At 39.9% G+C, this 23,682-nt stretch overlaps 1 protein-coding gene across 1 annotated transcript; it reads right to left on the bottom strand.

Annotated features, from left to right (window-relative positions):
• Nucleotides 1–9: 9 nt before the first annotated feature.
• On the bottom strand, nt 10–23,421 carry BDH2 (3-hydroxybutyrate dehydrogenase 2). Its single transcript, XM_004464848.4, has 10 exons — nt 23,333–23,421; nt 20,662–20,753; nt 19,765–19,843; nt 17,035–17,131; nt 14,892–15,000; nt 9,818–9,878; nt 8,129–8,242; nt 3,916–3,974; nt 3,500–3,592; nt 10–606 (listed from the first exon to the last, which is right to left on the bottom strand). The coding sequence occupies exons 2-10, from the start codon at nt 20,731–20,733 to the stop codon at nt 553–555; spliced, it is 738 nt and encodes a 245-aa protein (XP_004464905.1). The 5' UTR covers nt 20,734–20,753; nt 23,333–23,421; the 3' UTR covers nt 10–552.
• Between the last annotated feature and the right edge of the window lie 261 nt (nt 23,422–23,682).

Here is a 23,682-nt window from a genome sequence, read left to right as displayed (position 1 = left end):
GCTTACAAATTGAGGTTAATTTTATTTATTTATTTTTAAGGAAGTTTTGGATTACATAAAAGTTACATAAAAACTGTAGGGGATTCCCATATACCCCATTTCCTCCCCCTCTCACACTTTCCCCCATTAACAACATCTTTCATTAGTGTGGGACATTTGTTACAATTGATAAACAAATATCGAAGCATTGGTACTAACTATGGTCTATAGTTTACATTGTGGTTTACATTTTGCACTGCATAATTTTATAGGTTTTGACAAAATGTGTAATGGCCTGAGGTTTGTTTTTAAAACTATCCTCTTGCAGTGAATTCAAAAACTTTTACTTCATCTAACCAAAATGGTTTTAGAAGAAAGCAGAAAGAGATTAGTATATGTAAAGAGTCAATCTCTGGTAAACAATTATTTCACTAAAAAAGGCCTTTTTCATGACTACTTTTAGGAGAGGGGCTTAAAATATCCTTAATAAGAAAAAGACGATCAGTGCATTTTCTTCATATCTTCATCCACTGTGTTTAGGAAGAAATTGCTTTCCCAGCAAGGAGATTGGAATCACAAGCTCCAGCCTCCATCAATGACGACAGGATTACCTGTTATGTAGGCAGACTGCAGTGATAAACACACGGAGACAGAATGATTAAAAAGGCTTAACAACAGCCTGTTGTTTAAATGTTTCTATGACTGGAAAAACTAAAAAATTTACTCTCATGCTAACAGGAAACCTCACTTAACAGAATTTAGGAAAATCTGAGAGTTCTATTTAGAACTGCTGAGGGTTCTTATGATGTGGAGCTACTTGGCCTCTGGCTGGTGTCTGAGTGTCATATTCTAAGCAGGGTCTGTTTGGTGTTTGATCTCAGAATGTGAAAATCAAGAAATGGCAATGTATAGCCATTTCCAAAAATAGGATAAAGTGTAGGCTAAAATAATACATTTTCATTTGGAAACTCATTAGTATTCAAAAGTGACTGAATTTTTATGCCACTAATAAACTTTTGAACATAACTACATCAGCCATAAAGTGATTATATATATCAATTGCCAAACAGATCTTTTAAAAAGATATCATTGGGAAGTGGATTTGGCTCAATGGATAGAACATCCGCCTACCACATGGGAGGTCCTGGGTTCAAACCCAGGGCCTCCCAACCCATGTGGAGCTGGCCCATGCGCAGTGCTGATGTGCACAAGGAGGGCTGTGCCCCACAGGGGTGTCAACTGCATAGGGGAGCCCCATGTGCAAGGAGTGCGCCCCATAAGGACAGCCACCCAGCGTGAAAAAAGTGCAGCCTACCCAGGAGTTGCACTGTACACACGGAGAACTTACGCAGCAAGATGATGCAACAAAAAGAGATAAGGATTCCCCGTGCTACTGACAAGAATACAGGTGGCATTTTTTAATTCACATAGACACAGAAAACAGACAACTGCAGGGGTGGTGGTGGTGGTAGGGAAGAGAAGAGAAATAAATCAATAATAAATCTAACAACAAAAAAAGATATTATATACTTAATTGACCAATATGCATAGGGAATTCTAGGATTTGAAATGCCCTAAATGTGATCTTTAAATTTACATGAATAACAAATTATTTTAATCTATTAGGCTATGAAAAAATTCTAGTTTCAGATATTCAAACCTTTGCAAATTGCAAAAAATTGTAGGATTGTAAAGAATACAGCTTTTTTGGGGGGCAGGGGAGCAGGCATAGCTCAGTGGTTTGAATGCCTGCTTCCCATCTACGAGGTCCCAGGTTCAATCGGGATACCTCCTTTAAAAAAAAAGAACTGCTTTTTTTTGCCCATAGGATTTTAATTGTTGAAAGAATTAAAGCTGAAGTGATCTTTGTGATAGAGGTCTAAAGCTCTTATAACTTAATCATGGATAATGAAGACTCAAATTTTGTGCTATTAGTTTTAAATTCATCTATAGCCAGAAACGGTGGGAGAGACAGAAAGAAAAGACATCATAATATGAGTACAGAAACTTAAAAAAATTCATTATATGAAAACTGATCATATAAGTAGATAAACTAAATTATTATTGATCATTTAGTCAAATAAAAAGATCACGTCTCCCACAGTTCCTTTAAATGGCAAGCTTTGTTACATATATGGACTTGTCTGGGCTGCTCTAAAAAGCTAAAGGTCTTTTCATTGTGTTTCAAGCCAGAACATTTGCAAATATTTAGTAACCTAAGCTTTGGAAAACAAGGGAAATTTAGCTTATCAGCAGTACCCCCAGTTCAAGTGAGCTCTTCTAAAGACATGGAATCAGAGAAATCACAAAGGATAGTGGGCTTTCTCTATTAATAATTTGGCTAACAGTTTCCCCAACTATTAATGATTGTTGTTAATTGTTCTGAGAAGTGGTAACTGCTTTGTTGCTGAAAGAATTTCAACCCCTGTATTTGTCACATTCACCCCCCACTTGATGTGTACCAAGTTTGTATCCTACCTCCTCTCTCACACCTACTCTCTTTTCCTTCTCATACTTTAAGTCCCTGGTCACACAATAATCAAAGACATATAAAACAGAAGAGGATGTTCTGTTACTCTACCTTATAAATATAGTTCCTGCTTTCTTGCTGTATGCCATTTAAAAATATACAAGTTATTCAGGAAGAAAATGGTTACTAAAAAGACAGCAAAAAGCAGACAGGATTACAAATTTCCATGTATGATGCGAAACAAGTAAGAACTAATGAAAAAAAGCTCCAGTGGAATTCACCTAAACAAGTCATCAGGAAAACTAAAAACATCATGTACCAATTATTTGTTCCCCAAACACAATTAAAACTGGTTAACCCTCTCCTTATTTCACTTGAGGATCTCATAATTCTGGAATTTCATTTGTTAATTTACATCTAATCAGGGTTTACTAATTTAAAATTTTTCTTGTCAGTGGCACTGGGATTCTGTATCTCTTTTTGTTGTGTCATCTTGCTGCTGCATCAGCTCTCTGTTTGTGCAGCACCACTCCTGGGCAGGTTGCACTTTTTTTGCGCTGGGCGGCTCTCCTTGCAGGATGCACTCCTTGTGTGTGGGGCTCTCCTAAGTGGGGGCCAGCCCTGCGTGGTACAGCACTCCTTGCGCATATCAGCATGGCACATGGGCCAGCTCACCACACAGACTAGGAGGCCCTGGGTTTGAGCCCTGGACCTTCCATGTGGTAGGTGGATGCTCTATCCATTGAGCCAAATCCACTTCCCTAATTTAAAATTTTTTACATCAATTATCTCTCAGAAAATTAAGGAATTTAATTTTTTTAACCCTCCATTTCATTCATTATAAGCTTTTGTGATGTGTAAATATGAATAAGAAAGCCAGTGGCTCATTCAAAGTCACCTTTCCTTGAATTAAATCAGGACTTTTTCCTATCTTATAAATGCAGTATCTTAGCATAAACATACCATAAATTCTAAAATGGCTTTATTTTGATGGGCAAATAGTGGCTAAATGTGATTCAGGATAATAAATTCTCTGAGAATAGTGCTTACTTCATCAGAAGCCAAATAAACACAGAGCAGGGCTACCTCTTCTGCGGTTGCAAATCTTCCCGTCTTCTGTCTTTTCAGAAAATCACTCAGTGCCTGTCACCAGAAACCATACCAGACATGAGCCATGTGAGCTGAAGTATGTACTCACCTGCAACTCCTTCAGGTGGTCAAAGGTAGTGAAAGGCATGAGGGCTCTACAAAGGAATCACTGACTTGCTGCCTATCTTAATCATGTATGATAACACAAGAATATCATTCATTGTGGATCAAGCAGGCTATGATGATCCTCTCACTCAAGCTACTCAAACTATCAGTGCTATAGTAAAACCCACAGTGTGACAGATTAGAAAGTTGATATTAAAGAAGAGAACATTTTCAACCAAAAGTTTTAATCACGCTGAAAACAATGGATGTACCTCTTGAGGATTTGGATTGGCTTGTATTCTCTCATGCAGAGATGGGGTATCAACTGTTCCTAAATCAAAAGGAGATATTTGGCTTGGTTATTTACTTAAACTGAAAAAGAAATTGATAATTTCACCTCTTCCTGCCCAATCCTTTATAACTTCTCTAATAACATTACCATGATTTTTAAAACAATGGACTTTGCGATACTAGGCAGGGATTTACTGAACCACACAGTGCTTGCAAAGACATGTATTTTAATCACATTATATTTATAGAATGTTTTACAGATTTTAAGCACTTTCATGTGTACTATTTAATACTTGCAACAATCCTGGGATGTACATACGTCACATATGCACATCATCAGTGTGAGTTTCCAGATTGCCTCAGTGATCTCAAAACCATTCTTTGCTTCACCATGGCAATCCTCAGAGACAACTCTGTCTGCCACAGCCCTTGGTAATTTCAGCATATTCTGAGTTTTTCTCAATATCTTGACTACTTTCATTCATTTCAAATTCCTGCTCTTAACTACTGATTCATGTTTCTCATAAAAAAAATAATGTAAAATTAATTTTTTTAAATGAGAATGACATTAAATTAAAAAAAAAAAAAAAGACCACAACTCACATTCCTCTAGAGGAATTTTTGTTACCCAAGAACTTGCTGCAGAGGAAATTGAAATGAAGTACATTCTCTCTTGTTTGTAGATAGATGTCTGATTGAGCACAGGAAGATAAACAGGTTTGAAGAAACCAGTTTTTATTGTTATGATAAAAAATTTAAAGTCATGGATTTTTAAGGTGACAGCCATGGGCCACTGAAGACTCTTTGAGGAACCATTCTAGCTACTTTACAGGGAAGATTAGTCTCACTGGTGGACACCAGTGAATGAGATAACCTTTTTCAAGGCCTTTGAAAGGCCTTTCAAGTGCCTTCCTTTTATTTTGAGGTGACTGCAAAAACTAGAAGTACCAAAAATTTCTAATCATTTACTGCACATAATTTTTTTTTCTATTCGTTCAGCTTTCATACTCTCTTCCTATCTTCAGATATGGAGCAGCCATAATTTTGCTGCTCTTATATATGAAGGTGTATAACAAAACGTTTTAAGGGCAAAAAAATTTATAATTTTTCCTCCAAATCTTTTAGAAAAATAGATATTCTACAAAAGTGGCTCTTGTTTTTGTGACTTTGTGTACCTATTGCAGACCTATAGCATTCAGAATGTGAACAGCCGAGTTTTTTGGAAAAAAAAAACAGGGTTAATAATTTAATTTTTAAATAACTAAAATTTTACAGTTATTTCAAGTTTCAATTTAACTCAAGTTTTGTTTTGAATTTAGAAGTTCTAAACTAACCCTTTAATAAGTAGAAATATTTCATGTTCCAGTATAAAAAACTGAATATTGTTTTTTTAATATTACAAGGATTATATTTCTTTCTTGATAATAACAGTAATGCCTGTTCAGTGTGAAAATTTTTAAATTATGGGAAAGCACAAAAAAGAAAATAAAATTACTGGTCCACTATTACATGTTGATGTATTCCACCAGCCCCCACCCCCCACCCCCTTTTTTTCTTGCATTTCATCTATAGCATATCACTTTTGGAACCAAATTTTTAAACATACCATATTCATAGTTTTTGTACTGCTTTTAAATATATGCTAAATTATTTCCCATGTCATTAAATATTCTTTTGAAACTACTCAGCTGCAAACACTTGGCATCTTTTATGAAGCAGAAAGTATGATTCAGAGGATGGAACTAAGAGCCAAGGAGACTTATTCCTGGGTAGGAGTAGGATTGAGCCCTAATCAGTCTATACCTAGAACAACATTATAGTATCAGTGGAGTAAAGTAAGCATGGAAGATGCTCTGTTTTATAATTCTAAACTTGACTGAAAGGAAAAGAAATACATTTATTGTCTACTATGTAATAGGTAATTATGTTATTTCACTTAATCTTTATGTCAAACACGAGAGATAGATGCTACCACGTTGCATTTACAGATTAAATGTTGTATGTGAATTTAGGTATGTGAAAAATCTGTGTTTATTCAAACTTTCTATTTCAGAAAGAGTGAAGCAGGCCAGGAAGATTAATTTCTACTCTAACCCAGAACTTATAAGAGGCCACTCTCATGCAGCAAATGAGTATGATATTACATTTGGCTGGTATGTAATGACCATTAAATGAAAACCATAGAGCAAGTACAATACTTCAGATTAGTTCCATTGTCATTAGCATTTGCTGTGTCCCATGACACTGACATATCATTCCATAGTCTACACACATCTGGTTTTCCAGAGTTGTGACTATACAACCCTCAGCATCATCCCAGACACACTCATTCCTCTTTGGGTTTTCTCCTGTGACTGGCTCAGTGAGTCACAGCTAGAGCATCAATCTCACAAGTTCCTTGTTCCAGAGAGTTTGATAACAAATTTTCCAGTCTTCTGAAAAGTCTAGCTGTTAAGACAACCAGATTTTCCAAATCATTTTGCCATTTATTCCACTGGGGGGAGGGACACCAAGAACAGTTGAGCTCAGGCACCAGTGCACATGTTAAAACCCAGTGAAGCTTTCTCCCCTGCATCCTCCTTTTTTCCTAATTAGTGTTACCTATTTCTACCTCTCCCAAGAAAAAGAAGGTAAAATCTTTCAATCATGGGAATTGTTAGCTTGAAGGCTGTCCAGTAGTTTTCCCTCTTTAATAAGTTAGTGGATTATATAAAAATGGATCATATCAGAATCTCCTGTGGGACTTTCCACAGTACACACAATTTTTCCCACCAACCCCTTCTCCAAAAATGCCCTTTGAATTTTAAAAGGCTCCACAGGTAATTTTGAAATGCTTCCCTTCTCCGCAACGTAATACCAGCTGAGAACTACTGAGAGAAACAAACCAGGATTGTGGATAGGCAATATTTAATTTCTTTTCAGAAAAAAAAGTTAATAATCCTTATTAGGCATTGTGGCAGTTTAAAATTATTTTGTGAATCCCCAAAAGAGAAAGATTATGTTTGTGAACTAATTCATTCCTGTGGGTGTGAGACCCTTTGAACTGGACTAAGTTGGTGAGGCATGACTCAGGTTGAGTCTCTGCCCTTTTACTGGGTCTGATAAAAACGTAGACACACAGAGAGAGACACAGACACAGATAAAGGAAGCTGCTATATTTGATCCTGCAATGATGAGAGAAAGGACTCCAGTTTTGTCCACAGATGAGCTACAAGGAGAGAAGCCCCAGAGAGGCTCAAAGAGCTGAAGTGCAGAGAGAAATGAGCCATATGCCCGATAGCTTACAACTGAGCTTGGGAAAAAAGTACAGCTTCCAGGACTGAGGGAGGAGATCCAGTAACAGACAAGCCATATGCCAGGTTTGCGGACAGTTGCAGAAAGGTGAGACCTCAGCTGAGATGAGCGGCCATCTTGCTTCACCACGTGGCAGACTTTGGTGAGAAAGCACCTCTTATGGTGCCTTGTGTGGGACTTTTCATGGCTTTGGAACTGTAAACTTTTACTCCAAATAAATTCCCTTTATAAAAGCCAACTCATTTCTAGTACTTTGCATTGGCAGCCTTTTGGCAAACTAAAACAGGCGCCCTATATTCATTATAGGTAGCTAGAACAGGTGAAAGAATATATCCATTTATATAAATGGGTGTGGATGTGTTCCAATGAAACTTTACTTACCAAAATAGCTGATGGGCAGACTTGGTCTGCAGACCTTGATTTGCTGACCCATTTTATAGCACAATGAAAGGTTATTGCCTCCATCTTACTTATGAACTGCCTTAAGCGATTTACAAGGCTGTAGTAGACCCATTTGTTCTGGGAGGCTTCTCTTATTTCTGATTTTCTTCCTGCTATTCCGTGAATGTTGTCTACTTTTCAACTATTCCATGACAAGGTTATCCCTGGTCTGTTTCCAAAACACCAAGCTCTGGTGAATTATGTTACTTTATTCTGAATTTCCCTACTCACATGGATGGCATTTAAACCCTGTGCATCTGTGGATCATTCCTAATGACTTAGCATCTCTTCCTCAAATTGGAAGTTATCTTAATAAGGCCAGACTTCTTCTTTTGAACTTTTCACAATGACAAAACACAATATAACACATAGTAAAAACAAGTTTATGTAGATATCTTTCACACTGGCAACCTGGATGTCAGAAAGGACAAGCTCACAGCCCTATACTGCATGACTTACCTGGGCAAACACAGTTGCACCTGATACCCTGCTGGATGAAATCGGCAGCCACGGACTTTGTGAGGCCAATCACAGCAGCCTTGGTTGCACTGTACACACATCTGTTCACAACTCCTGAGGGTGAAGACAAGGTTCAACAGTTGAAGGAATCAAAACATGGTCCTTAGAATAGAAATACAGTTAAACTTCCCCAGTAACTATTTTCATGTGTCCTCCCACTTTATTTTATAAAAACTTGATCCCAGATTTTCTCACTTAATAGGACTAGTTTCTGAGTCTGAGAAAATGATCTCAGCATTGGCACAACTCAATTGTTACTTGTTTGTTGAGATATTGCCATATTTAACAACAGACTTGGTTTGTCATCAACAATTGGTGTAACCTTTAGGCAGATTCCAAAAGAAAGAAAGGTCAGCAAAAACAAGACAAAACAAAAACTATACAAATAACAAGAGGCCTAAGCACTTGTTTGCATTCCTCTGTTGTGCAGACTTTATGTGTATATTCTTGCAAAGTGGAGGAATATTCAATTAGCAAATCCATTGGTGCCAGAATATTACATCATCTCCTTTTTACAGTTATCCTACTCCTTCACCTTGACTTTTTATTTAGAGCCCAGATAAGCTGTTTTTGTGAAGCATCTCCCTGCCCACAGGCAGAGTTAAATCCCCTGTGCTTTTTTTTAATTATTTTTTTATTATTTTTTAAAATATTACATTAAAAAAATATGAGGTCCCATTCAACCCCACCGCCCCCACCCCCCACTCCCTCCACAGCAACACTCTTGCCCATCATCATGACACATTCATTGCACCTGGTAAGTACATCTCTGAGCATCACTGCACCCCATAGTCAATGGTCCACATCATAGCCCACACTCTCCCACGTTCCATCCAGTGGGCCCTGGGGGGATCTACAATGTCCCGTAATTGACCGTGAAGCACCATCCAGGACAACTCCACGTCCCGAAAACACCTCCCCATCTCATCTCTTCCTCCCATTCCCCGCACCCAGCAGCCACCATGGCCACCCTTCGCACACCCATGCCACATTTTCTCTGTGGACATTAGATTGGTTGTATCCATTGCACATCTATGTCAAGTGGGGGCTTAGATTCCACATGGATACTGGATGCACTCCTTCTGCTTTCAGTTGCAGGCACTCTAGGCTCCATGGTGTGGTGGTTGACCTTCTTCAACTCCATGTTAGCTGAGCAGCGTAAGTCCAATAAATCAGAGTGTAGGAGCTGAAGTCTGTTGATGCTCTGGGCCTGGGTATCATATTGTCAGCCCTGTGCTTTGATAGCACTTTATGCAAACTTCTCTTATAATGTACTATCACACTGCATGAGGCATTTGTTTGGCTGTCTCTTATCCTCTTTTAGACTGGAGGGACACATAGTGGGCGCTCAAGATATCTTTTTTGATTAATCAAACGGATAAATGCTTCCTTTTCCCAGTTTTGATTTTCATAAAAGGGAAGGAAAAGAAAACACAATTTTAGCTTAATTTTATGATTAGTTTACATTAAGGCAATAGGTCTGATAATTAAGGAACTTAGTACCATTTTTAAGCAGTTCTGAATATATGTGCAGATTTCATGAACCCTGTTATGCTTGTTCACAAAACTAATAGGTCATAAAAGTGTCTGAAGTGTCAGCGTCATGGTCTCAGAGGAAGACAGACCCACCTTTGATGCTGGAAGCTACAGAGGACATGTTGATAATGTTGCCAGACCTTTGAGCAAGCATCTGCCAAAACAAAACAAACAAAAAAATACTACTCTTCATTTACTTATGGTTTACAGAAATAGACAATCAAAGTGTACTGTAAGTTCTGGGGAAACAACAGTGGAGAAAATGGTCAAAAATCCTGCTCTTAAAAAAGTCACATCCTAGTAAGGGAATTCTTTAGGGGGTGTTCTTAGGAAATCCTGCCCTAGATGGGAGAGGCATGCCCTCAAACATGTAACCACTTACCAAGTCCAATTACCTACTAATGTTAATGGTCCTTAAACTCACAATACCTCACTGAACCATTGCTGGGAATGATCACACACGCACATACACACACACGCGCGCACACACTGACAGTAACATTCCCAAGGGGCGATTGCCTTCCTGTGGTACAAAAACACCAGCAAGACCAAGGATGAATTCTGAGCTAAATGGAATGTGAATGAAAATTGGTCATTACTGCATGTTCTTGATGCTAGAAAGCTTTTATTCATTTCAACACATATTTGTTGAATACCTCCTGTGACCAGGTATTGTGCTAAGCCCAGGAGAATCAGTGGTAAATGATACAGGCCGTATCTGTTGAGAGATGTCAGTTTGGTTGGAGTGGTCGACATAACTAGCACCCAGCAACAGAGACCTGCACAGGGACCTAAGCAAATGTTGGAGTAGGGGTGGGGGTGACAGTTCAGGCTGGGGGGCGCTGAGAGAAGGGCTCTTGAGGAGGAAGTATGTGGGCTGAATTTTGAAACTTGAATGTTAGAGAAATAAGGGAAGGATGATTTAAGGAAAGGGGACCGCAGGAATAAAAACAAAGGTATGAGAGAGGGTGGCTCTGTCAGGGAACCCGGAGGGGTGGTTCAGTCTTGCAGGAGTGCAGGATGTGGGAGGAATGAGGCTAGAGAGGTCACAAGGTCTAAATTTAAGAATTTGGGTTTGACCCTGAAGGCAGTGCATTAACAACGAAGCTTTTAAAGCAGAGGGGAGTTTGGATTGGGGGATTACAAAAATCACTCTGGCGCCATGCAGAGGAGACCGGTCAGGAGGCTGGTGGAATGATTTAGGGAAGGAGTGATAAAGGTATCAGCCAGGGCCCAGAGGGCGGAAATGACTGTGAGTAACAGGTAGAGACAGCCGAGGAAGGATGGGCACGGCTTGTATGAGGGCACGCCTCTCCCAACCAGGACAGGGTTTCCTAAGCACACATCCTTCAGAATGCCCTACTGGGATGTGATCTTCTTAAGGGCAGGGTGTTTGACTGTTGTGTCTGCTGATGGATCCCCAGCACTTAGGGTACACAGTAGGCTGTCAATAAATATTTGATGTATCAGAATCTCTCCTGAGGCACTAAGTTTAAAATGCAGATTGCTGGGCCCTGCCCCAGATGAATATATAATGAAAAAAAGCTACTGTGATTCAAGGATGTTTTTAAATTAGCTTATACTCTATTAAAATAATGTGTATATATATATATGTGCAGGCATAAGCACATATGAATATTTTGGGGGAAGGAGCAGGAAGTTGAGAGAATTCCTGCTGTTGGGCACTAAATTCTCAGTGAAATAAAAACCTAGATGTATGTCTATAGAATTAGAGGAGAAAAGGTGGAGTCTAAGAGAACAGTGAGAAGTTAAAATAACTGCTGGAGGAAAAACTGAAGAACAGGAGTGAGAGAGCAAAGAAGGAAAAGCAGGAAATGCTATAGTATGAAAATCAAGCAAGGAAAGTGTTTCCAGGAGGAAGGAGTCTTGGAGACAGTGTAAAGGACCTAGGTGAGGAAAAATCACTTTTGTTGGGGTAAATTTCTTCAGCAGCTCTCAGAAAAACAGGTGTAGGAATGGTGAAGGTGAATGTGGACTGGGTCTAAACCTGGGGTTGCCAAGATTATGCATTTCTTTATGATATTGTTTTGATACTTTGCTACTAATTGCACTTAAGAGCAGAGCGTATAAAATAACCCCAAGGCCCCCATGTTGGGTGGACACAATGCCTTACAAAGGACACAAAGGAGGGACCGAGGTGCCCAACCAAGTCAAGGAAGACAGCAAGGGAGAGAATAATATTTAATTCAACTGTGTTTTTCTACATAATCATCATTAAATGGGACCCTCATAAAAAGACCAACAAAGTTATTAAAATGTAATGGTGTTTAAAACTGAGCCTTAAATTCTGTTCTTACTCAATTTAGCAAATAACAGGACTCATTTTTAATATCTATAGAATATATATCACCCTATTTAATATATAAAAATGGGTTATTAGGTACATTTGATCATCAGTCTTCTGAAATGCAGTGATTCCTCAGACGAAACCTTAGAATCTAGTCACGTAGGAGATGTTGGTGCTGCCCCTTAGCGCTTGTACTGCTTGTTCAGCCCAGGCCTGCTGCCGATTCTAGAGCCCAGAATCTTGCCCCTTCCATCACCTGCTCATCACTGGCTGCCATGATGTAATGATCTTTCTGGCTTCCCATGCAACAGCCTTCTCTGGCAAGTGCAACTATAAAGTGAAGTGCCTGGTACATAGTAATGAGTTTCTTAATCCTCCAGAAACTCAGGGCTTAACCCTAACCCTAAGTGGGGACCAGAAAGAGCTCTGAAGAGTTTCTCTAGCTATATCCAGTTAGTCCTACTCTGCCAGCTCCTCTGCCTCTGCTTACTAGAGCCCAGTTCCTAACCTTGACAGACCTTTGCTGCTTGGATGTCCAGTGATCCTTTGCCTGTCCTCCACCTAGACTGATGCCCTAAATTTGTTTATTCATTCAATAAATGTCCTGAATACCTCTATGTGTTAGAAACTCTTTTAAGCCCTGGAGACATAGCAAGGAAAAAACAACCAAGTCATCCTCAAATCCTTGCCTTAATTGAGTTTCTCTTCTAGGGGCATTGAATTTTGCATTGACCTCTTCTTATAGTGTTTTCAACTTCTTTTCTACCTTTTGACTTATCTTTTGGACTTGGAATGGTTTTCTGTGTGTCTAACCATGAACAAAAATTCTCTACAAGTGTTCCCAATACTTTAACACCTGACCTTTTAGAGCTGCCTAGACTCTAAATTCTGGCTTCCCCTGGAAAGTTCTACCCTGGTATATGTGCATCATGATTGATGATACAGAGGATTCTTGACAATTGGGGCTGGAAGGGATTGTGTAATCTATCGCCCTCAGTTTTGGATGAGGAAATAGATACTAAGAGAGTGCAAGTGGCATCGTCTAGAGCACATGGTGAATGAGGAACAGAGCTCAGACTGTGCCTAAGTTCTCCTGATGCCAGCAACTGAGATCTGGCATCAGGGTGGTCAGGGTTGTCACCCTTAACAAGTAGCACTGAATCCTTGTTTCCCTGTCCCAGTCATTGATATCTCTTGGGATTTACAAAAAAATAATTGAGTGTTATTTGCCCAAATGTGTTATTGTTAAGATGCTTTAAAATCATAGACAGTCACCAATTTGTAAATTAGTGTTATATATTTTAAAAATTAACATAAGTCTAAATTTCAGATCCACTGCACCCCACACCCACTTCCTTTGCTAATATTTGTGGAACACTGCAGAAATGAAGTAGGCTGGTTTTATAAAAAGTATCATTCATCTGTGATAGTCTTACCCACTGTGACCTAGGTGTCCCCTTTTATGACGCCTCTGTTTCCCCCTCAAATCTCATGCTCACGATCTGTCTTCAAAGAATACATTCAAGTTCCAAATAACATGGACTCTCATGAATGCCAAATAGGCAAAAAAGGCAATTTACATTTCTTAAAAACATGCCTGCTCAACACTTCCAGAGCCAACCCAAAGATCCTTTTTAGGCATTAAACAAGTAGATTGAAAAAAATTTCCTTCATGGCTAAATCAATTTGTACAGTTGTCCTGTAATGTTCATCTGGACCCTCTGGACATGAGGTTGAAAGTTCAGGCTGTGCCATTAGCAAAGCTGTTCTCTTGGCTTGAGGCAGCATTCAGTAGCAATAGCCGTCTGATTCAGTTAGGAAGAAAGAGAAAAATAGCCCTTCTGCATTCCAGTTTACAACCTTGAGCAGTGCTGGTTCTGTACTCAGTCAACTCCTTTCATTGTCCAAGCCCAGGCTGTCTGCCACTACTGGCTTATAAACTCATTTGAAATGAGGGCTGTATGCTGCTTGTGTTTATATCCTCTAGAGCACCCAGTAGAGTGCTTTATACAAAAAGGTGCTCAATGCTTGTTTATCAATTAAAAACACTGAGGAGTTATTGAGTGAAGGCTGGGAAATTCAAGGGAAGCAGGACCAAGGGGAATACCCACTTTAGCACACAATGCCCCTTACCTCACTGGTACTTCTGTGGCTCAGCTAAAGATAGGAGCAAAAGGAGAATATCCAGAGTAAAGCAATGGATTACATTGATCTTGGCATGTGCCTGGACACAAATTCAAGAAGTTGTGGAAGTTCCACAGTTCAAATCCTGGCTGTAGTCACTTGCTAGTTATAAGACCTTGGATAAGTTATCAAAACTTTCAGTTTTACCCTTGTAAAATGGAGGTGATAACACTTATCTACTTTAATAAGGTTGTTTCGGTCATGCCCCCTTGCTTATCCTTCTGCTTGAAATCTCTCTAGGTACTTGACTGTTTAGGTCCCTCACTTAATTCAGATCTCTATGAAAGTCTCACCTTATCTATGAAGCCCTCCTGGACTTCACTGACTACCTAGCTTATTTTAATTCATAGTATTTAATAACCACTGTGTTTATTATATATTTATTTGATTACATATTATCCTGTCCCATCCCTCAATAGAAGGAACTTTGTTTAGTTCACTGATGTGTCTTGTGCACCTAGGACAAAGCCTGGCATGTAGAATGAGCTTAATAAATATTCCTCAAATGCATGAATAGAAGTTAAATGAGTTAGTACATATTAAGTGCCTAGACATGAAGGCTCAATATGTTTGTCATTGTATTAGCTGTTATTGTTCTCAGCACATGTGGGATCCTTTCTTGGTGCTGAGTATAGAGCCCTACTATGGTGATCTCAGCAGTGTTGGTTTTCTTACTTTGGGAAGGAATGCCTTGATCATTAGGTACATGCTGCGGACATTGAGATTCATTGAGAAGTCCCAGTCTTTCTCCTCACAGTCCAGGATGGTTCCATGGTGGACAAAACTGGGAGAATGATTAAACAGTAAAAAAAAGTTGTCATTAAGAAATTTATATTCCATTTCCTTGTTATTTCTATTGTCGTTTATTGACTTAGACTATTGTCCCTTTCTCTTACTATGATTTATAACAATTTAAACATGGATCACTTAGTAAATCAGGTTAGTAAGTACCTACTACTCAAATACAACAATATAAGGCAGAAAATTTCTTATTTAAAAACAACAGCCTTCTTTTAAAAGAAGGCAAGTTTAGGGCCACAAAACAGAAGAAACTTTACTGACTGCATTAGAAGCACCATGCCATTAAAAATAAACAACAAATAAATGAAAACATGGCACCTGCCCTTTATGACTTATTTCAAGAGCAACAGTGCCCTCAGGTGCACAGTTTTAACATTCTTAAAGGAAATCAAAATTGCAAGGAAAGCAAGTGCATTATGGTCTCAGGGTAGCACAGTAATATGTGTAAAGGTTAACAGTGTAAAGTTATATGTTGAGTACAAAAAAGCAGAACAAAATAAAACCCTCAAAGTAATCTCTCTTTTTCAAGTCACACTTCCTTGAGGAATCTTTCTAATCACAGGACTCTATATTTCTGTCACTGTTTTCTGGACCAAATAATGTAATTAATTATAAAATATTATTTGTCATGATTCCCATATACTGCTTGCTGTACTTCTCATTCAATCAGAATGCCAGTTTTTCTGACAGCAAGAAGCACGTGTTATATTTCTACATGCCCTCCATTGCTGAAAATGGACTAGATAGATGCTCAAAAACTATCTGCTGATTTTTTTCATGTCTCTGGGTGTATTCTCATATGAATAATGAGCTGGTCATTTATAAAACAGATGACCACAAATTATTGCTTTAATTTCCGTACATTATAACACATGATGAACTATGGATAGACTGGGATTTTTTCCCCACTGTAACATGGTCTGGAAGAACCACAAACATATTTTAATTAGAAGGTTCTCCATTTTAAAAAAAATCAATGCTATAGTACAAGAAAGGTAATTCATCCAAATGTAACTAATTCCTATGTAAACCTCAATTCTGCTCATCTCTGTTGTCAGCTTTTGCATCTGCACATAGCTGCTCTACGTTCACTTTCTTTTTTTTTTTTAAGATTTATTTATTTATTTCCCCCCCCTCCCCTGGTTGTCTGTTCTTGGTGTCTATTTGCTGCGTCTTGTTTCTTTGTCTGCTTTGTTTTCTTTGTCCGCTTCTGTTGTCGTCAGCGGCACGGGAAGTGTGGGCGGCGCCATTCCTGGATAGGCTGCACTTTCTTTTCACGCTGGGCGGCTTTCCTCACGGGCGCACTCCTTGCGCGTGGGGCTGCTCCACGCCGGGGACACCCTTGCGTGGCACGGCACTCCTTGCGCGCATCAGCACTGCGCATGGCCAGCTCCACACGGGTCAAGGAGGCCTGGAGGCCTGGGGTTTGAACCGCGGCCCTCCCATATGGTAGACGGATGCCCTAACCACTGGGCAAAAGTCCGTTTCCCTCTACGTTCACTTTCTGATCATGCCTGCATGATTTAGCAAGTTTGGTGCTACCCTTATACATTCAATTAACCCATTCTCTTTGTTCTGTATATAAAGGTACAAGTTGAAAACTTCTTTTGTTGGGATTTATTGTCTCAATAAGAAACACATTGAGCTTGGGACATGCAAAGGACTTGCTAGTAATGTTGTTTCAAAAAATTGGGAACATCTCATTTCATTAAACTTTGTACTTTGCTTCTGGTAAATGCACTTAGTTTTAAAGAAATGCTACTGGAAAGGGTTTTCCATTTTGTTTTATGTCCTAGCCTATCATCAGCAACAAGTGTATTTGCAGTGAGCCTTAAAAATATCAATAGCTTTGCATTAGTACCAGTTGTCTTGAGTAGACCTTAATTGATGTTAGGCTCCAAACGTGTATCGACCTCAATGGCTGTATTAATTGCTGAATCTTATGTGTAATGACAATGCTGTCAGAAGTCTAGCTATATTTCCCATAATTTTAAAATTTTAAAAAATTATGAATTACCCAGCAACATTAAAAAGAACATCAAGTCTTTCAATTTCATTGGCAAACTGTTCAATTTGTTTCTTCTTTGTGACATCTAAAACACGAATTTGGATACCTGAAAAACAAACAAAAGACATTATTTATACCAATAGCCATAATGTTAGCCTTGAAGATTTAGCTGTTTTGACATGAAGATTGCCAGTAGGCCTCAGAGAATTGCTGATCCTTAGTAGGACAACATGCGTTCATCTTAAGAATCTCATTAACAAAAATCACGAAACCCTCTCCATCTTAATCTCCAACACTTCTTTCTCTCTCTCCTTTCCTCTGTCTCAATCTCTCTCTTCCCGTTTTCTAAAGTGAATAATAAGGTAAGAGTCTTTTCTCAATAATGACTTTACAGTGAAGTGTGAAGAAGCTATATTGCATGTTTCTTAGTAAGTCAGCAGTGAAAACTGCAAGTGGGCTCATTTAAACCCATTCTTCCCTCAGAGGATGAGTTACTGGTACAATGATGCTGAATTCTGAAGGTGTGAAGGGCGGAGTAAGGGCAGGGTCGTAGAGGGAGAGGACAAGAGATTGTTTCTGGGAAGCGGGTTTGGCTCAAGGGATAGAACGTCTGCCTACCACATTGGGAGGCCCAGGGTTCAAACCTAGGATTTTGTGGTGAGCTGGTTCATGCACAGTGCTGCTGTGCTCAAGGAGTGCCGTGCCGGCAGGGGTGTCCCCTGCATAGGGGAGCCCCATGTGCAAGGAGTGTGCCCTGTAAGGAGAGTCGCCCAGCGCAAAAAAAGTGCACCCTGCCCAGGAATGGCGCCTCACACACGAGAGCTGACAGGTCAAGATGACGCAACAAAAAAAGAGACAGATTCCCAGTGCTGCTGACAAGAATACAAGTGGGGGAAACGGACTTGGCCCAGTGGTTAGGGTGTCCGTCTACCACATGGGAGGTCCACAGTTCAAACCCCGGGCCTCCTTGACCCGTGTGGAGCTGGCCCATGCACGGTGCTGATGCGCGCAAGGAGTGCCCTGCCACGCAGGGGTATCCCCCACGTAGGGGAGCCCCATGTGCAAGGAGTGCGCCCCATAAGGAGAGCCGCCCAGCGTGAAAAGAGAGTGCAGCCTGCCCAGGAATGGCGCCGCCCACACTTCCCGTGCCACTGACGACAACAGAGGCGGACATAGAGACAAGATGCAGCAAATAGACACCAAGAACAGACAACCGGGGAAGGGGGGGAATTGAATAAATAAATAAATCTTAAAAAAAAAAAAAAGAATACAAGTGGACACAGAACACACAATGAATGGACACAGCAGACAAATGGGGGGGGCAGGCGGGGAGGGGAGAGAAATAAATTTAAAAAAATAAATCTTTAAAAACAAAAGATTGTTTCTGTTTGTGAGCTTTACCTCTATGTCATTTTAATTATTTATTAGAAATGACTCTGTTGGCCAAGAGTATTATCACTTATTTCTCAAATAAATTTCAAGAAGAAATGAGGGGGCCAAAAGAAGGTATGAAACACTTGAAGACTACACATTGGAGATCTGGCATGGGGTCTGAGAGCTATAAACTGTGTTAGTTACTAGCAAAAATCCAACATTGTCTAAAAAATGGAAACAACAATCATTTTAATATTTTTTCAATATATATTTTGTTTTATATTCAGATGTAGGAAGAAAAGATAAATAAAGGAAAGCTGAAGTGTCAGAAAAACTTTCTTTTTGTTGTGCTATTAGTTTTACTTTGACCCGTTGAAATTATAATTCAAGATAGTCTAATTCAATGACTAAATTTAATGAATTAATTGTGTTTGGTCATGTAACCAGTTCTATTAACATTTTACTGAAACAGTTCACTTTCAAGTAAGTTCCTGGCTCTGCTTTCTTTCAAGGTAACTAGTTGAAGTCCTTTGACGTTAGAGAAAAGGGTGGTACAGAGAGGGCTCTGTAGACAGGGCACTGTGTTGTCGTGAGAAGGGTTAAGTAGGGTTTCATTCTTTCACCATTGTCAGCTTAAGACTTTCTATTAACAAATTTCATTAACAAACTTTCAAAGGACAGTTCCATTTTGCTGGCAGCAGCTGATAATCCAAGCCGAAGCCGTGAAGCCCTTCTCAACACTGCCCGCGCTCTCCTCCCAGAACCAGGCCACTCATTTCTTCACAGATATTTCCTGAGGCCCCCTGATGTGCAAGCCTCTGCCCCGGGGGTTTACATTTTAGTCAGGGGAATCCTTTACCATGTTCTGCCGATTTACGATTTACGTACATATTCTTCTTGAACACGTCTCCTTTTTCTTTCACTACCATTATCTTACTTCAAATCAGACTACCGCTAACTAGTACAGATAATTGGTCACATTGTCTGGCTCCTCCAATCCACTCTTTATGTTGTAATAGTGATTTTTAAAAAAATTCCGATGACTGGACAGCATTGCTAAAGAGGAGGAGGAAAGGGGGCAGAAGAGGAAAGTTGTCATCAAAAGTTAAAATAATAACTGTTAATTTTTCACAAATAACTCTGTGACTAGGGTACTAAATCTCTCATCCTGTTGGGCAAATAAAAATTTTAAGTATACATCTATGATTTTCATCTGTAGGTCCACAGGATATTGATTTGATGCCACAGTCAGAGTCAGACTCCAAAAAGCCTAGCCAAGCAATTTTCTTTCAACATGTGAGTACTACTGCTTGTTTAATGCCTTGCAGGGTCTGAATCTCAAGTTAAAGCTGCCAAGTCACTTACCTGGGTACTTTTCCAGTTCCTGGAGTTTGGACGCATTGATATCTGTGGCTATGACTTTGGCACCTTCTCTTGCAAAAGCCTGGTAGACACAAGGCACAAATAAATCCTTTGTTTACTTGGTTAAATTGCTTTCATGAATGGAAAATCTTCGGCCTTTTTCCTCTTTATCTTATTGTCATCCTTGTTCTAATAAAACAAGTAGAATCTCACACTGTCTAGTCTTAACCCCAATTTTTATTATTTTTATCATCAATTTGAAAAATATGACAAATTAGCTTATCTTCTGATTTTGTCTCTTTAAGTAATATGAAATAAAATAGGACTTTCGGAACTGGGATTCTGTAATAATACCTCTCAAAATACTGTTGTTCTGTGATTTGATAGCCTTTATTGCTTTTCTGAGTAGGTGACTAAACTCCAAGTAATAAGAGAAAAATAGGTTACTTCATCTTTTTCCTCCTAAGAGTATCCTAGTGCTTTCATGAATGTCAAACTGTATCCTACAGTTTTGAAGGTGCCTTTTTGCCTCATTTCAGGGTATAATTTGGGAGAAGACATGAATTTGAAGGCAATGGTAACTTGATCATCTTAGAACCTGGTAGTCCTGTTTCTGAATTGTGACATAATTTCACAATGTTATGTACTCCTTTAGGACCCCAGCAGTCAATTTATGGTACAGAGAAACTGAGGCAGGGGAAGAAATTTCTCAGGATCAAAGGTTACCAGTGATGTCACGAAATAAAGTGAGGGCTTCACTTCTTCATCTGCCTGGGGTAATGGTTTTTTTGTAAGTTAAGACAACAGAAGCACAAAGTCAGTAGAGTTGTGTGGCATTAAATAACAGTGAAATTGTTCTCCCAAAAGCTAGTAAGCAGACAACAAAAGATCATCACTCACTATGGCAGCTGCTTGACCGATCCCCTGAGCGGCAGCTGTCAGGACGATGACCTTCCCGTCGAGTCGGCCCATCACGGAACCTGCAGTTTAATCTAAAGACACATGTTTTAATGGCTTACCTATAGCACACACACCTGTACAGGGAAGAACACCCAGCAAGACAGTGCCTCTGTACAAGTAGTCCCACTGCCAGAATTCTCCAAGAATGCTTACTCTAGAAACTGAAGCGGTAACAGGCAGTGGACCTGATACTACCTTCCTTCTGGTTGCTCTGTACCTGGAGACAACCGCCTCTGATGCTGAGACAGCAAGGGCGAGTATAGCTTTGCCCTCACCACCACCGTCACCCTCCCTGTTGCCCCTGCTCACGCTGCTATTGTACGGTTTCTGTCATGGCTGCTTGAGGCTGCTTCTCGCCTACGCTCATAACTTTCATTGAGGTTTGTATTATCAATAGTCTGTGGTTTCTCCTTGCCCCTTTAAAAGATTACTGGGCTGGCCTCAGGGCCATTGGATAAGAGAGCTGGAAAATCGTATCATACCGAATGGGTGTAAGGAAACTGAGCCGAACTACCTAAGATCATAGAGCCAGTCACCGGCAGAGCCAGGACTCCTTGTTCTGGGAGCGTTCCACCCCATGGTGCTGCTAATCCTATTTGTTGAAGTATGCACTGTACATTTTAACAGTCACAATCGTTCATTTTTAAAAGGAAGGATTGATAACGAAAATATAATGAGCACGAGATATTTGGCAAATGTTTGCTTATAGATCGCAGGGTGAGAGTAAAAGCTAGTGATGAGGCTGGGGTGAAGGGTCATATCATGATCAAATGCGGCTGCTGCAGGGAACCAAGTTCCTCCTACTGCTCTTCTGCCTCTTTAAGGTTTTGCCTCCAGTCACGAAATGACGGCTATGTCTCCAGGCATCATAGCCACATTCCAGGCAAAAAGAAGAGGCTCAAAACCCAAAAGCCTTTTAGAGAGCGCTTGCCTTTCTAGTCAAGGAAACCCTCTTCAGAAATTCCGTCTTACATTCCATTGGCAGGTCTGTGTGCTTGGCCCTCCCTAGCAGCAAATGAGGCTACGAATTTGAGAGTTTTGTGTTCCAGCCCTTATAAAGTGAAAGACAGGGGAAAATAAGTTGGACAGTGTTGATGGTACCAACTTATACTGTGTGAGCAAAAAATCTGTGAAGCACTCAGCTCATACACCCACCTGATGACGTATAGGCTGGGAACCTAGTGTAGAGGGCTCGTGTTATCTAGTCCTTCCATTTTGATCTTCTCTCTGTTCTCCTGAGCCAAACTTGGTATGTTGCTGTTACTCAACAACCTCTTTACTTTCAAGTCTCCGGACTTTTGCTTGAGCTCTGAGTGCTGAACTAGTTACTCCTGTAGGCAATGGGCACCGAAGGATTTATAGAGTGGCCTGATCAGGTATGTATTTTAGAAAGACCGCTGTGGAGGACAGGCCTGGGGAGGGAGGACACAGCAGGAGTAGGGAGCCCATTTAGGAGGCTGCTGCAGGAGTCTAGAGAGAGGCTGGTGAAGGCCTGCATCGAAATAGGAGAGTAGGGGCGGATTGGAGAGGAGTTTAAGAGAAAGCGACCGGGTCTGGTCACCTGGGGGTCTAACTGCAAAGAGGTTATGTGTATTGCACAGTGTTTCGCAGCTGTGAGACAGTAAAGCTGAATTCAAATCTAGGCTTCCTGATTGCAGCTCCAAGGGAAGGGCCTATATTATCTTTTTTTCTTTCTGTCTTTTTATCAAAGATGCAGAATCAAGCAGGAGGTGCTGGTCTCTGATTTTGCCTGCATTTGTTAGGTGATGAAGAAGCTAGGTTTTTACATCGCCTGACCTACTCTGATGCAATTAATTTCTGTCTTTTTTTTTTTTCTTGAGTGATAAATTATCACTTTAAGCATGGAAAGAATTAAGAGATACATACAACATATTTTTTAGAAAGTAAAAGACTCTGTAATCTTTACCCTTCCCCAACTCTGGGCATGGTGTGCTTTTAAAAGATACTATTTACGCGACGGCCATTAGCGATTCCTGGCACTGACTTCTGGTGCATGTCGAAGGGCTTCCCTGGGAATCTTTGACAACCAGAGAAGCACTTAAAGACCTACTGCTGAAGCACAGAGCAGCCTTTTGGCTCCTTATGAAAACCTTCCGATAACTGGCTTTCCTGTCTTTCTGGCACCAGATTTTGGAGCCAAAGCCTTAATGTTAGATAAACTGTATTCACAAACTAAACCGGATTTCTGTGGGGAAATGAGGGCAAACATGGCCTACAACTGAAAAACAGGGCAATTCTCAATAAACCCAATGTGGCACTGCACTTGTTGGCTTTGTTACTCTAAATACTGTAATCAAAATGTTAACTTTTGATAGCAGAGACACAACCATAGCATTTCAGGAACTCTAAATGTTCTCACAAGCCAGGAAGACAAATGTTTACTTAGGAACCTGTAAAATCCTTTCACTTTGCTTTGAAAAACTTATAAATGCACCCGAACTTCAAACTCATTGAAAAACCCATTGTTGTCTGAATCTAACAACTGAGAATAATTATCAAATAGGCAGCATGCAGAACAGAGCAACATATATCAATTAAATCTCCTACACCCAGCCCAAAGTTTCATTGAAAAAATATCGGAAAATCTTACTTTTGAGTAGCGACTGGATGGCGTACTTCAGATTCCTGCAGGAGTAACAACTTGAGACCTTTATGCAGAAGCAAGTCAGATGATTAATAATGCATGCTGGGATTTGTAGTTCAGGTTCCTTCTATACTGGTCAGTTCCGTTTCTTTGGTTTTTAAAAAAAGAAGGCTCAAGATTTATATACTTTGTGTGTGTATGTGTTGCCATCTAGTGGAGATAAGGTAGAAGTAAGGAGAGGTGCAAAGGGAGTATCTTTTCCTTCACTTGAAGTTCTCTCAAGTCTCTGTTGAATATTTATGCCTTATGTCCTTAAACTCCAGAAACTGATGTGGAAAATAGCAGAGCAACAAAAT

Source organism: Dasypus novemcinctus, chromosome 1, assembly GCF_030445035.2.
Source record: "Dasypus novemcinctus isolate mDasNov1 chromosome 1, mDasNov1.1.hap2, whole genome shotgun sequence".
Lineage (NCBI taxonomy): Eukaryota > Metazoa > Chordata > Mammalia > Cingulata > Dasypodidae > Dasypus > Dasypus novemcinctus.
This window is presented reverse-complemented; position numbering and strand designations above follow the sequence as displayed.